At 49.1% G+C, this 13979-nt stretch overlaps 1 protein-coding gene across 1 annotated transcript; it reads right to left on the bottom strand.

Moving 5' to 3' along the window:
* Positions 1-8935: 8935 nt before the first annotated feature.
* Positions 8936-13942, bottom strand: LOC100073869 (group IIE secretory phospholipase A2). Its single transcript, XM_001505509.4, has 4 exons — positions 13903-13942; positions 12405-12549; positions 10697-10803; positions 8936-9167 (listed from the first exon to the last, which is right to left on the bottom strand). Exons 1-4 carry the CDS (start codon positions 13940-13942, stop codon positions 9025-9027), a joined length of 435 nt encoding a protein of 144 aa, XP_001505559.2. The 3' UTR covers positions 8936-9024.
* Positions 13943-13979: the final 37 nt, after the last annotated feature.

Here is a 13979-nt window from a genome sequence, read left to right as displayed (position 1 = left end):
AATGGGGATTAACTGTGAGACTCACTTGGGGCAGACTGATTACCCTGTATCTACCCCAGCTCTTAGAACAGTACTCTGCACATAGTAAGTGCTTAACATATACCAACGTTATCATTATTTACCTTTACCCCTCCGCAGCTAAACCCTCTTTTCCCCTTTTCCTTCTGCTCCTCCCCCTCTCCCTTCCCATCCCCACAGCACTGTACTCGTCCGCTCAACTGTATATATTTTCATTACCCTATTTATTTTGTTAATGAATTGTACATCGCCTCGATTCTATTTAGTTGCCATTGTTTTTACGAGATGTTCTTCCCCTTGACTCTATTTATCGCCATCGTTCTTGTCTGTCCATCTCCCCCGATTAGACCGTAAGCCCGTCAAACGGCAGGGACTGTCTCTATCTGTTGCCGACTTGTTCATCCCAAGCGCTTAGTACAGTGCTCTGCACATAGTAAGCGCTCAATAAATACTACTGAATGAATGAATGAATTATTATTTAGAGAAGCAGCGTGGCTCAGTGGAAAGAGCACTGGCTTTGGAGTCAGAGGTCATGAGTTCAAATCCCAGCTCTGCCACTTGTCAGCTGTGTGACTGTGGGCAAGTCACTTAGCTTCTCTGTGCCTCAGTGACCTCATCTGTAAAATGGGGATTAAGACTGTGAGCCCCACGTGGGACATCCTGATTCCCCTGTGTCTACCCCAGCGCTTAGAACAGTGCTCGGCACATAGTAAGCGCTTAACAAATACCAACATTATTATCATTATTATTATTATTATTATTATTACTGGGGTGGATACTAAGCAAATCGGGTTGGACACAGTCCCTGCCTCACATGGGGCTCACAGTCTTTATCCCCATTTTACAAATGAGACACAAAGAAGTGAAGTGATTTGCCCAAGGTCACATAGCAGACAAGTGGCAGAGTCGGGATTAGAACCCAGGTCCTTCTGACTCCCAGACGTGTGTTCTATCCATTAGGCCACACTGCTTCTCTTCTCATGGGGCACTGTAAAGTCCAGCTTGCTGGGATTCATATGGTTAATTCAGGCTGGGTCAAATCCTACTCTCCAGGAAAAGAGCTCCCATCACTTTCTTGGAGAAGCAGCATGGCATAGTGGCTAGAGCATGGGCATGGAAGTCAGAAGGTCATGGGTTCTAATTTGCCACTTGTCTGCTGCCACTTCACTTCTCTATGCCATAGTTACCTTATCTGTAAAATGGGAATTGAGACTGTGAGCCCCATGTGGGGCAGGGACTGTGTCCACCCCGATTTGCTTGTATCCACCCCAGGGCTTAGAATTTAGAACAGCTCCTGGCCCATATTAAGTGCTTAACAAATACCGTCATTATTATTATTACTATTATTATTATTAATAATGTCCAAAGACCAACCTGGACTTGAACTGCCAGAGTGATATCCAGCGTGGCTCAGTGGAAAGAGCACGGGCTTTGGAGTCAGAGGTCATGGGTTCGAATCCCGGCTCGGCCACTTGTCAGCTGTGTGACTTTGGGCAAGTCACTTAACTTCTCGGTGCCTCAGTTACTTCATCTGTAAAATGGGGATTAAGACTCTGAGCTCCATGTGGGACAACCTGATTCCCCTGTGTCTACCCTAGCGCTTAGAACAGTGCTCAGCACATAGTAAGCGCTTAACAAATACCAACATTATTATTATTAGAGCTTCACGCTGTGAATGTTTAAAAGCCTTTTTTCTGACTTCTCCAGAGGCAGAAGAGAAAGGGGGAGGGGAATGACACCAACCAAACAGTATGAGTAGAGGGGATAAGAGCCAATGAGGAAGAAGCTGGGACACCTCAGGGTTCTTCATCAGGCAATCGGTGGTGTTTATTGAGTACTTACTGCGTGCAGAGCACTGCTTTAAGCACTTGGTAGACACGTTCCCTGCCCACAGTGAGCTTCATCATTTGTTCTGTTCCCCGTATCCACTTGGGGATGGGGAGGAGGAGAGAAATGAGTAGTGCCTCCCTCATGAAGTTGGGATGTCATTTTGGGATCCAACCGTTGCCCATCCACCTCCACATCAAACAGAAACTCCTCACCATTAACTTTAAAGCACTCAGTCACCTTGCCCCCTCCTACCTTGCCTCCTTGCTCTCCTACTAGAATCCAGCCCACGCACTTCGCTCCTCTAATGCCAACCTTCTTACTGTACCTCTAACTTGTCTAATCCCCGACTTACTTCTCATTCATGTCCTGCCTCTTGCCTGGAAACGCCCTCCCTCTTCATATCCAACAATCACTCTCCCAACTTTCAAAGCCTTACTGAATGCCAGGCAAGAGTTCCTTGACCCCCTCTAAGAGGCCCTTGCTCTCATGATGCAGTGAAAAGAACACACGACTGGGAATCGAAACACCTGGGTTCCAATCCCGGCATCACCACTTGCCTTCTGAGTGACTTTGGGCAAGTCCCTTGACTTCTCTCTGTCTCAGTTTCCTCACTGTAAAATGCCGATTAAATATCTGATGTCCTTCCCTTTTAGGCCATGAGTCCCATTTAGGTAGGAACCATATCTCATCTGTTTGTATTATAACTACCCAGGGGTTTAGCACAGTACCTGGCACCTAGTAAGTACTTAACAAATACCAAAATTATTATTATTATGAGGGCAAGCACAGTGAAACCAGCAAAGTACAACAGGATAAACTTAATTGAAAATCAATCAGTCGATGTTATTTATTGAGAGCTTACTGTATATAGAGCACTGTACTATGTGCTCTACGTATTGGGAGAGTAGAATACAACAGAGTTGGTAGACATGCTACCTGCTCATAAGGAGTTTATAGTCTAGAATAAAACAAGAATAAACTACAAGGAGAAAGTTTTTCCGTCCCTTACTTGATTCTTTGATTGCTTCGATGCAGTTCTTTTTCTGCTATATTTGCCCTGAAGGTATTGATATCATTCCAGGAATCAATTTCTTCACTGTTTAATCTTGTTGGAGCCCTGGGTACTGTACTTATTGAGCCTTTACTTTGCCTTTGATCCAACCTAACTTCATATGACTTATGATGGTATTTGTAAGTGCTTACTATGTGCCAGGGACTGTACTAAGCACTGGGGTGGATGCAAGGAAGTTGAGTTGTTCCTCTTGGGGATCATGGTCTCAACCCCCATTTTACAGATGATATACCTGAGGCCCAGAGAAGTGAAGAGGCTTGCCCAAAGTCACACAGCAGACAAATGATGAACCCGGGATTAGAATCCGTGACCCTTTGATTCCTAGGCCTGTGCTCTATCCACTATGCGAAGACTTCTGTACCGGGGATTTCATTTTACTTCCTGTAATGATAATGAGGCAGGTCACAGGTCAGAAAAAAATGTGGTAATCTCACTGCAATCTCGGTGTCATCTTTGACCGGTCTCTCTCGTTCACCCCACACATCCTATCCATTACCGAGACCTGCCGGTTTCACCTTTACAATATCGCCAAGATCCGCCCTTTCCTCTCCACCCAGACGGCTACCTTACCGCTACGGGCTCTCGTTATATCCCGGCTAGACTACTGTGTCGGCCTTCTCTCTGATCTCCCTTCCTTCTCTCTCGCCCCGCTCCGGTCTATTCTTCACTCCGCCGCCCAGCTCATCTTCCTGCAGAAACGCTCTGGGCGTGTCACTCCCCTTCTTAAACACCTCCAGTGGTTGACTATCAACCTCCGCTCCAAACAAAAACTCCTCACTCTAGGCTTCAAGGCTCTCCGTCACCTTGCCCCTTCCTACCTCTCCTCCCTTCTCTCTTTCTACCGCCCACCCCGCACACTCCGCTCCTCCGCCGCCCACCTCCTCACCGTCCCTCGGTCTCGCCCGTCCTGCCGTCGACCCCCGGGCCACGTCCTCCCGCGCTTCTGGAACGCCCTCCCTCCTCACCTCCGCCAAACTGATTCTCTTCCCCTCTTCAAAACCCTACTTAAAACTCACCTCCTCCAAGAGGCCTTCCCAGACTGAGCTCCCCTTCTCCCTCTACTCCCTCTTCCACCCCCCCCCCCTTCACTTCTCCACAGCTAAACCCTCTTTTCCCCCCATTTCCCTCCGCTCCTCCCCCTCTCCCTTCCCAACCCCTCAGCACTGTACTCGTCTACTCAACTGTATATATTTTCATTACCCTATTTATTTTGTTAATGAAATGTACATCGCCTCGATTCTATTTAGTTGCCATTGTTTTTATGAGATGTTCTTCCCCTTGACTCTACTTATTGCTGTTCTCGTCTGCCCGTCTCCCCCGATTAGACCGTAAGCCCGTCTTACGGGAGGGACTGTCTCTATCTGTTGCCGACTTGTTCATTCCAAGCGCTTAGTACAGTGCTCTGCACATAGTAAGCGCTCAATAAATACTACTGAATGAATGAAGGAATAGTAAGGTCAGAGTAGGATTGTAAGTGTTTTCCCCGCAACCTCTGGGGTCGTCTCCCCTATTTAGTAGCAGGGAGGGGAGTATGGGTAGGTTGGGGTGTCAAAATTCCATCTTTCCTTGGCTTATAGTCTTATCCCTTTTGAGAACATGCAGAACAGCAGCAGTCTTGAAGAACGATCCCTATTTGGTCATTCTGACCTGATGTGTTGGACTAGCAGAGACTTTCCTGTCTAAAATGAGATGGGCCAGTGGAGGTTGTTCCGCTGAACGTTCTACATTCAGCTTCAGCTTGTCATCAGCATGACCTAGTGGAAAGAACTCAGGTACATAGATGCGTGGTACATAGAAAGTGCTTAAGAAATACCATAAAAAAAGAGGTTCGGTCAGAGCCTGGAATTGGGCCCCAAAAGGGAGCCCAAGACAAGAAAATGAGTTTTGGGCAATAGAACCAAACTGAATTCTTTTTTTTTTTCCAAATGGTATTCGTTAAGAACTTACTATGTGTCAGACACTGTTCTAAGCCCTGGGGTAGGTATAAATAAATAGTTTGGACATTCATTCATTCAATCATATTTATTGAGCACTTACTGTGTGCAGAGCGCTGTACTAAGCACTTGGAAATAGTACAATTCGGCAACAGATAGAGACAATCCCTACCCAACAACAGGCTTGGATGTTTTTAAAATGATATTTCTAAAGTGCTTATTATAGGCAAGACACTGGGGAAGATACAAGCTAATCAAGTTGAATACAGTCCATGTCCCACATGGAGCTCCCAGTCTTAATCCCCATTTGACAGATGAGGTAACCGAGGCACAGAGAAATTGTGACTTGCCCAAGTTCACACAGCAGACAGGTGGTGAAGCCAGAATTAGAACCCAAGTCCTCTGACTCCCAGGCGAGAGAGAGAGAGAGAGAGAAACACAGCCGGGAAAGAGAAAGATGGACTGAGGAGCATGGCCATTAGGTTTCTGGGAGCAAAACTTAGAAAGGGACTTTCTCTCCTGAATTACTGTTTCCCAGTCAGCTCCTTGTGGGCAGGGAACATGTCTACCAACTCTACTGGATTGTACCTTCCCAAGTACTTAGTACAGTGACTGCACAGAATAAGAGCTTTAGACTATAAGCTCATTGTGGGCAGGGAATGTGTCTGTTTATTGCGGTATTGCACTCTCCCAAGCACGTAGTACAGTGCTCCGCACAGAATAAGTGCTCAATAAATACAATTAAATGAATGAATGAACATTGATTGATTGATTTTCTGTTTAATGGACAGGGACTCCTGGTCGGGGGCGCTGCTGCCCTGGGAGAGGCCCGTTCAGAACCAGGTCCCTATCAGAACTCTGGGAGTGGAGGCTGCATTAGTTATCCCACTGGGCTCCTCCACAGGGGAGACAGAAGACTCGGGGAGTGGATATTTCCCCTTGACATCCCCCCTGCCCTCTACCCAGGATACTTCCTGTTACTCTTCTTCATGGAGGCTGGGCACGCTCCTCACCAGCCCAGCCCACCACCTCCGTCCTCGGGCTTGGGAGTCAGAAAGACCCGGTTTCCAATCCCAACTCTGACACCTGTCTGCTATGTGATCTCGGGCAACTCACTTCACTTCTCTGGGCCTCACTTTCCTTATCTGTAAAATAGGGATTGAGACTGATGGACTGTTTCCAAACCAATCATCTTATATCTAATAATAATAATAATAATAGCAATGATTATGATACTTATTATTATGCACCATGCACTTTTCTAAGTACTGGGGTAGATACAAGTTAATTAGGTTGGACAGAACCCCTCTCCCACATGGGATTCCCATTGTTAATCCCCATTTTACAAATGAGGTAACTGAGGCCCAGAGAAGTGAAGTGACTTGTCCAAGGTCACACAGCAGACAAGTGGCAGGGCCGGGATTAGAACCCAGGTCCTTCTGACTCCCAGCCTACGCTCTACCCACTAAGCTCTGCTGCTTCTCTAAGCCATTCTCTCAACACTAAACCATGCTGCTCTATCTACCTCAGTGCTTAGTACATGGTCTGGCAAGTAGTAAGTGCTTAACTAATACTGTAGGCTTCTTATGGGCAGGAATGTGTCCGTTTGTTGTTATATTGTACTCTCCCAAGCGCTTAGTACAGTGCTTTGCATATGGTAAGTACTCAATAAATATGATTGAATGAAATACCACAATCATTATTATTATTATTATTCCCACTGCCACCAGGTAGCAAGATCCCTGACTGTCCAGCACTCCATGGGTGGGGTGAATCCAAACTCGCTCCCCAATCTGGGGACCAACAGGGATGGAACTGGGGAGGTAGCCATGAGATGGTGGAGAAGAAGAAAAGTCCTCTTCACTGGGAAAAACGGCAGCTTCTCTAGGGCGGTAGACAAGGTACTTGGCTTTTCTAAGTTCACTTGGAAGAGAAGGCACTTGACAGTCCCAAGGATGGGAAATGACTCGGGGGAGGGCCAGTCGTGTGGTTTCATTCTGGACAGTCTCGTTTTCAGCCCGTCATTCTCCTGAGCTTCACTAACACCGTCCTCTCCCGGTTCTCCTCCTACCTCTCTGACCTTTCCTTCTCAGGCTCTTTTGCAGGCTCCTCCTGCAAAAGAGAAGCAGCGTGGCTCAGTGGAAAGAGCCCGGGCTTGGGAGTCAGAGGTCATGAGTTCGAATCCCGGATCTGCCACTTGTCAGCTGTGTTACTGTGGGCAAGTCACTTCACTTCCCTGGGCCTCAGTTACCTCATCTGTAAAATGGGGATTACCTGTGAGCCTCACGTGGGACGACCTGATTACCCTGTATCTACCCCAGCGCTTAGAACAATGCTCGGCACATAGTAAGCGCTTTAACAAATACCAACCCCTCCTCCTCTGCCTCCCACCCTCTACTTATGGAAGTCCCTCAGGGCTCAGATCCGGGTCTCTCGCTATTCTCCATCCACCCCCACTTCTTTGGAGAATCAATCAATCGTACTTATTTAGCAGTACTGTGTGCTATCAGAGCTCCTACCCGCCTCTTTGTTATCACAAGGTCGCAGGAGAGTAAGGGATGGGGTGGATCCAATAGGAGATGGATTAGGATGGAAGGAAGGGAAGCAGTGAGATGAGTTGTCAATGATCTAGCACAACCTTCCAAGGAGGCAGAGTGGCCTTTTGGAAAATGTATAGTATCAGGAGTCAAGAGACCCATGTTCCGGTCTCATCGAGAACATTTGCTGAATTGTACTTTCCAAGCGCCTAGTACAGTGTTCTGCACACAGTAAGCGCTCAATAAATACGACTGAATGAATTGAATGAATGAATCTAATCCTGGCTCCATCACTTGTCTACTTTATGTGACTCTGGGCAAATCACTTCACTTCTTGATGCCTCAGTGACCTCATCCGTAAGATGGGGATTGAGGCTGTGAACCCCACATGGGAACAGGGACTGTGTCCAACCTGATTTGCTTGTATCCACCCCAGCGCTTAGTACAGTGCCTGGCACTCAGCACGTAACAAATACCACACACAAATGCAAATCTCTGCCACTGGGCTGTTGTGTGTCCTTGAGCAAATCACTTAACCGCTCTGCGACTGTTTCCTCATCTATGAAATGGAAATAAGATACAGGCTCTCCCTCACTTTCAGATTATGAGCCTCACGTGGGACAGGGGTTGTACCTGACCTTATTATCTTTTATCTACTCAACCTTTAGCCCAATGCTTTGGCAACAAGTAAGCACTTGATAAATACCATACTATAATTACTATTAGCATTAAAATTCTCGACAATTATGATGATGGTGGTATTTGTTGTGTGCTTGATTATATGCCAAGCACTGTCCTAAGCACTGGGGAAGATACAAGATAATCAAGACGGGCAGCCTGTGGTCTCAAACGGTCTCCCAAAGCCTGCGGTCAGAGGGGCAGTACGAGCAGGGTTTTGAATCTTCCTAGCTGGAACTCCATCTCGGACCCTTCCCCCATCCCTCGGCCCCAGATTTGGGGCTCTGAGCCAATGTCCCTTCAATTAACCCTTCTCAGGGCATGTGATCACTAGGCTCTATTAACCCTCAGTTTGTTTGTTCCTTCCCCAGGATGAAAGAGAGTGAGGCGACAGCTCTTTCATTACCAGGACTCATAAAGCAGTCTTCACGGCTGGCCTCAGCTACAGGCCGGGCTCTGTCTCTCGGGGGCCGGACCCGGACTGTGAGGTAACTGAGGGGTCAGGGGATACGGTTGAGGAGAATAATAATGATAATAGTATTTGTCAAGCGCTTACTATGTGCCAGGCACTGGGGTGGATACAAGCAAATCAGGTTGGACACAGTTCCTGTCCCATGTGGGGCAGCCTCAATCCCCATTTTACACATGAGGTAACTGAGGCACAGAGAAGTGACCTCCCCAAGGTCACAGAGCATGCGGTTGACAGAGCCGGCATTTGAACTCACAACCTTCAGACTCCAGGCCCTTGCTTGAGCCACTGGGATGTTCGACGCTGAGGTAGGCCCTGTCAAAGAAGAATCCAGAGTGTTCCCAAAGCAGGTTTATTTCAGATTTTTGCCACTGGAGCTAAGCTAGGCTTCTGTTGGAGGTTGGGGTGACTTGGACTGATGGGCGTACAGTGCCGGGGAAATTGGGAAGGGCCCGATCCACCTAGAGCCCTACCCCCATCACCCTCTCAGCAGGGTGGGGTTGGGCCCTTGCACAGCTTGTTGGGGTAGTGGGCGTACTTCCGGTTGTAGGTGCTGGCGTTACCTCGGAAACACAACGCCGCCGTCTTATCACAGTCACACGTCAGTCTCTGACATTCTGTCCTGCCGGCTGGAAAGGGACAGAGGGAATGAGGAGCAGGGCCCGGGATTGGGATGATCTATTTGGACCCCCTTAAGTCTCCTTTCCTGACGCTTCATGAGGACAGTCCTCGGGGAGGGAAACTACTTTGGAATACTTCTGAGTCTGCCTCCCCCTTTCATTCTTGTCTTGGGCTTTGTCGTGCTTCTCAAACACTAGAGTTCCTTACATTCATTAGGGGCTCCATAAATGCCATGGTTACAATTATGCCTGCTACTTCTAATTCCAGGAGAGGTGGTGGCAATAGGAAATGATTTTTCCCTGATTCTTCCTCTTTCCCAGCCATTGAGCTGGCAGGGTGGAGCAGGACTGAAGAAGAGGAGGGAAGAGTGACTGGGTTGCATTTCCCTGGCCCTGCTCTATCCCTTCCTCCTAGACCTCATCAATCCATGTCCTGGCTGGGGGCATAGCATGGAGCCAGTGGAGAGCGAGTGTTCCACTGGTGTGTCTGCCAGCCCGAAAGCTCCTTCTTTTTCCATCTGAAATGAATTCTGAATCCCTTGGAAAGAGAAGAGAGAGTGGCTCCAGAGGGTGAAAATGGTGGTGTGATTGTCCCCTTGGAGAAAGCTGGGCCCCAAGTCAGGGTTGAGGCAGCCCCTTCCTATTGCTCCAGAGCCAAGGTGGTCTCAAAGACCCTCCTCTAGCCTCCCTGGTTCTGGTCTGGAGACTTCCAAGAAAGAGAAAGGGGTCAACTGCAGGACCTCTGGACACCTCTGGAGTGGATCATCCATGGAAGTGACCTGCCTTTCTGGGCCTCTTCTGTCCAAGTTGAACCCAGAATTGAACAGACCTTTCAGGGTGGCTCTCGTTGGGCAGGGCATGTCAAGTTTTCCTCCATCCAGGCCTGCTCCGTGAGGGTTCCTGGTGCCCTTGGATTCCCACAACTAGTCCCTTCTCCTCTCATGATTTGTCAAAGTCCTGACTCCTGGATTCTTCCAGTCCTGCAGGCCCTGCCTCACTCCAGTCAGGGAAGCTGGTCCAGGTCCCCACCTCCCCCACTCACCCCCAACCCCTGATCCCCTCTTGGTCTCCCAGCATGCAGGATACTCTCCCCCAGAGCTCCTTTTCCCCAGAGTCCTTTAGGATAATAGCACTGTCTAGGCTCCCAGCCCGTGAAAAAGCCTCTGCACCTCGAAGGGAACCTTCTTACCACACAGTTGAGTGGATTGGGGAAAGTAGATGGAACCTGGGGCTGGAATCCACCATCAGATTAAAATCTAACCAGGTGTACACACAAACACAAACACACACACACACACACACACACACACACTACATATATATGTAATCACAAAAGGCAAATGGACACATGTCCCCAAAACTTCAAATATCACACACCCCCTGCACGTCACATGTACGCTGACATACATACTACTGTTGCCCATATCTGTGCATATGCCGACACCAGTAGGCATGTACCAGTATTTTCTCTTTCCCGCTGTTGGAAAGATAACACTGCTGTACTACTCACGGGACACTTATGACAAGTCTCCACATACCACAGACAATGTTGTTCCTGGTGACAGAGAAATCGTACTTTTCTATCTTGGGGTCACAGCCCAGCTCAGCCATCCGTCCATAGCAGCAGTCATGGGCATGGCAGCACCTGGGGTGGGGGTGGGGGAGTCCGGCATGAGAGCATTTCCAGGTTCTTGGGGAGACTGGCAGCACATCTGGAGACCCCAGAGGGCAGGGCATGCTCCTCTCTGGCACCAGCCAAGGACACCCTCTAGACTGTAAGCTAGTGGGCAGGGAATAAGTCTATTATTATATTGTATTCCCCCAAATGCTTAGTAGAGTGTTCTGGACACAATAAACACTTAATAAATATGATTGACTGATAATTGTGGTATTCATTAAGCACTTACTATGTGCCAGGCACCCGACTAAGCACTGCGGTGGATACTAAGCAAATCGGGTTGGACACAGTCCCTGCCCCATGTAGGGCACACAGTCTCAATCCCCATTTTAGAGACGAGGTAACTGAGGCCCAGGGAAGTGAAGTGACTTGCCCAGGGTCACATAGCAAAGTGGCGGAGCCGGGATTAGAACCCAGGACCTTCTCACTCCCAGGCCCATGCTCTATTCACTACTCCATGCCGCTTCTCTGACTGACACTCCTGTGCCCCAGCGTGCCCTGGTGTAGATTCACCGCTTTAGCTAGAGGGCAACAGAGTGGCAATGATACAATTTTACCCCAGTGATTCTCCGCTCTGCGGGGCCCCAGCGGGCTATAGGTTACACCTCCGGAGTCACTGCTCAGGAAACTTCGGAAGATTATGTATTTATTCCTATTAATGTCTGTCTCCCCCATTAGACTTGTGATCTCGTTATGAGCAGAGAACGTGGCTGCTAATTCTGTTGTACTGTACTCTCCCAAGACCTTTGTACGGTGCTCTACACAAAGTAAGCGCTCAATAAATACAACTGGTCGATCGATCGATTGCACCAACTTGGAATGAACTTCCCCTGCCTTCTGCCTTCCCCGGCTGAACGTCTGGTAGCTGTTCACGACAACACCGCTTGGCCGGATATGGAGAAGAGGCTAAAGAAGTTGGCTAAAGTCACGCCGATTCTTCCGCCCCGCCAGCCTCACCCAAGGGGCTGGACCTGGTCAGGGATTCAGAGGTGGCTTTGAGATTTTCCGGGATGATCTTCAAGATCAAGGATCGGTATTCCGGTCTTTCCCCTCCTCCATTCCTACAGCCCCAACACCTCCCGTCAGGGATACTTAGTGTCTGGGAGCAAACCCAGAGGCTTTTCTGAGTCAGAGGACCTGGATTGTAATTCCGGCATCATTGCTTGTCTGCTATGCGACCTTAGACAAGTCATTTAACTTCCCTGGGCCTCAGTTACCTCATCTGTAAAATGGGGACTAAGACGGTGAGGCCCACGTGGGACAGGGAATGTGTCCAATCTAATTAGCTTGGATCTACCCCAGCACTTAGTACAGCTCCTGGCACCTAGTAAGCACTTCACAAATAGCATTGTTTTAAAAAAAGTCTGGATCCGGTCTTGGATTTGAAAAGCCAAATCCATCTCAGGATTTCAGGGATATCATCTGCTAAAACCACGGCCTCGTGGCGACCAGTACCATAGCAATCCAGCCAGGGGCTGGGGGGAGGGTCCCAGGGGACCAAGGAACCCCCATCGAATCGGCCAGCACCCGGACTCCGTTGTGGGAAGGCTCTCTCGGCTGGTACTCACCAGTCGGTCTGGTCCACTGGCTGTTTGGAGCCTCCAATGCCACAGTAGCAGCCGTAGTCATTATAATGCAATGCGGCCAGTTTCCCTGTCGCCTTCTCGATCATGACTCCGAACTGGAGCAGGTTCCCGCCAGCCAGAGCCAGCGCTGGAAAGAGAGAGATGGAGCCAGCCGGGCCAGCCCCCGTGCCTGGGGATTCGGCCCCAGCCTCCTTTCCCCTTCGGACTCCATCCTAGCCCCACAGGTACCGCGTCGCCGGATCCGGGTGCCTCTGGGCCTCCGTTCTTCTGACTTCTGGTCTCTGCACCTCTGATCTGCATCTCGGTGCCTCTGTTCTTCTGAATTGTTGTCTCTGTGCCTCTGTTCTTTGGTAGCTCTGACTCTGGGTGCCTGGGTCTCTGTGTGTCTATCTCTGTATCGCTGTGCCTCTATACTTTCGTAGCTCTGACTCTATCTGTGTCTCTAGCTCTGTGTCTCTCTGTTCTTTTGTAGCTCTGACTCTATCTGTGTCTCTGTATCTCTATCTCTGTGTCTCTCTGTTCTTTTGTAGCTCTGACTCCGGGTGTCTGGGTCTCTGTATGTCTATCTCTGTATCGCTGTGCCTCTCTTCTTTTGTAGCTCTGACTCTGGGTGCCTGTGGCTCTGTATTTCTATCTCTGTATCGCTGTAACTCTCTTTTCTGTCACTCTGACTTCGGGTGTCTCTGTCTCTGTGTCGCTAAACCTGTATCTCTGTGCCTCCATTCTTTTGTAGCTCTGACTCTGGTGTCTTCGTGTATCTCTGGGCAGAATCGTTCTTCTGAATCGTTGATATTGTTCCTCTGTTCTGTATCTGTGTCTCTGTTCTTCTGTAGTTCTGACGCTGAGTGTCCGTGTCTCTATGTCTTTGTTCTTCTGAAGCTCTGACTCGAGTGTCCGCGTTTCTCTTTCTCTACATCTCTGTGCCTTTCTCCGTTTTTTTGTAGCCTTGATTCTGGGTGTCTGCGTCTCTATTTCTGTATCCCTGTACCCCGGTATCTCTGTGCTTCCATGCTTCTGTGCCTGTGTGCTTCGGTGTATTTTTATCTTCATCTCTCTGTGCCTCTGTGTCTGTGCTTCTTTGCCTCTGTGTGTCTGTGCATTTGCATCTCGGTGTCTCTGTGCCTCTGTATCTCTGTGGCCAGGGCTTCCGTGAAAAGCCTGACCCTGAGTCCGACTCTGACATCCATTTCCTCAACACCCTAACCTGTGACCCTGATACCTGACTAACACCTGTTTTCTCAACACTCTAAGCACATCCGGTCTGAGTGGCCCGTGGCTCAAGAAACCACCTCTAGAGAACTCCCAACTCTTTCTGACTAGTGAGACATGTTCCCACACCCCTCCGTGACCCAGATCCCTCTAACCTTTACTTCCTCCCTCCTCTTCCCCCAACAGCTCCACTTCCAATAAAGCTGGTGCCCTTGGGAGATCTGGGCATCACTGGAGCCCCGAGAGGCCGGCAGCAGCCACCATCACTTACCCAGGAGGAAAAGGAAGGGGATGGGAGATGGACTCTTCATTCTGGTCGCGGGTGATGAGGTGGGGTGGGAAGACGAG

Source organism: Ornithorhynchus anatinus, chromosome 5 (assembly GCF_004115215.2).
Source record: "Ornithorhynchus anatinus isolate Pmale09 chromosome 5, mOrnAna1.pri.v4, whole genome shotgun sequence".
NCBI lineage: Eukaryota > Metazoa > Chordata > Mammalia > Monotremata > Ornithorhynchidae > Ornithorhynchus > Ornithorhynchus anatinus.
Note: the sequence above shows the minus strand (reverse complement) of the source record. Positions and strands in the feature narration are given on the sequence as shown.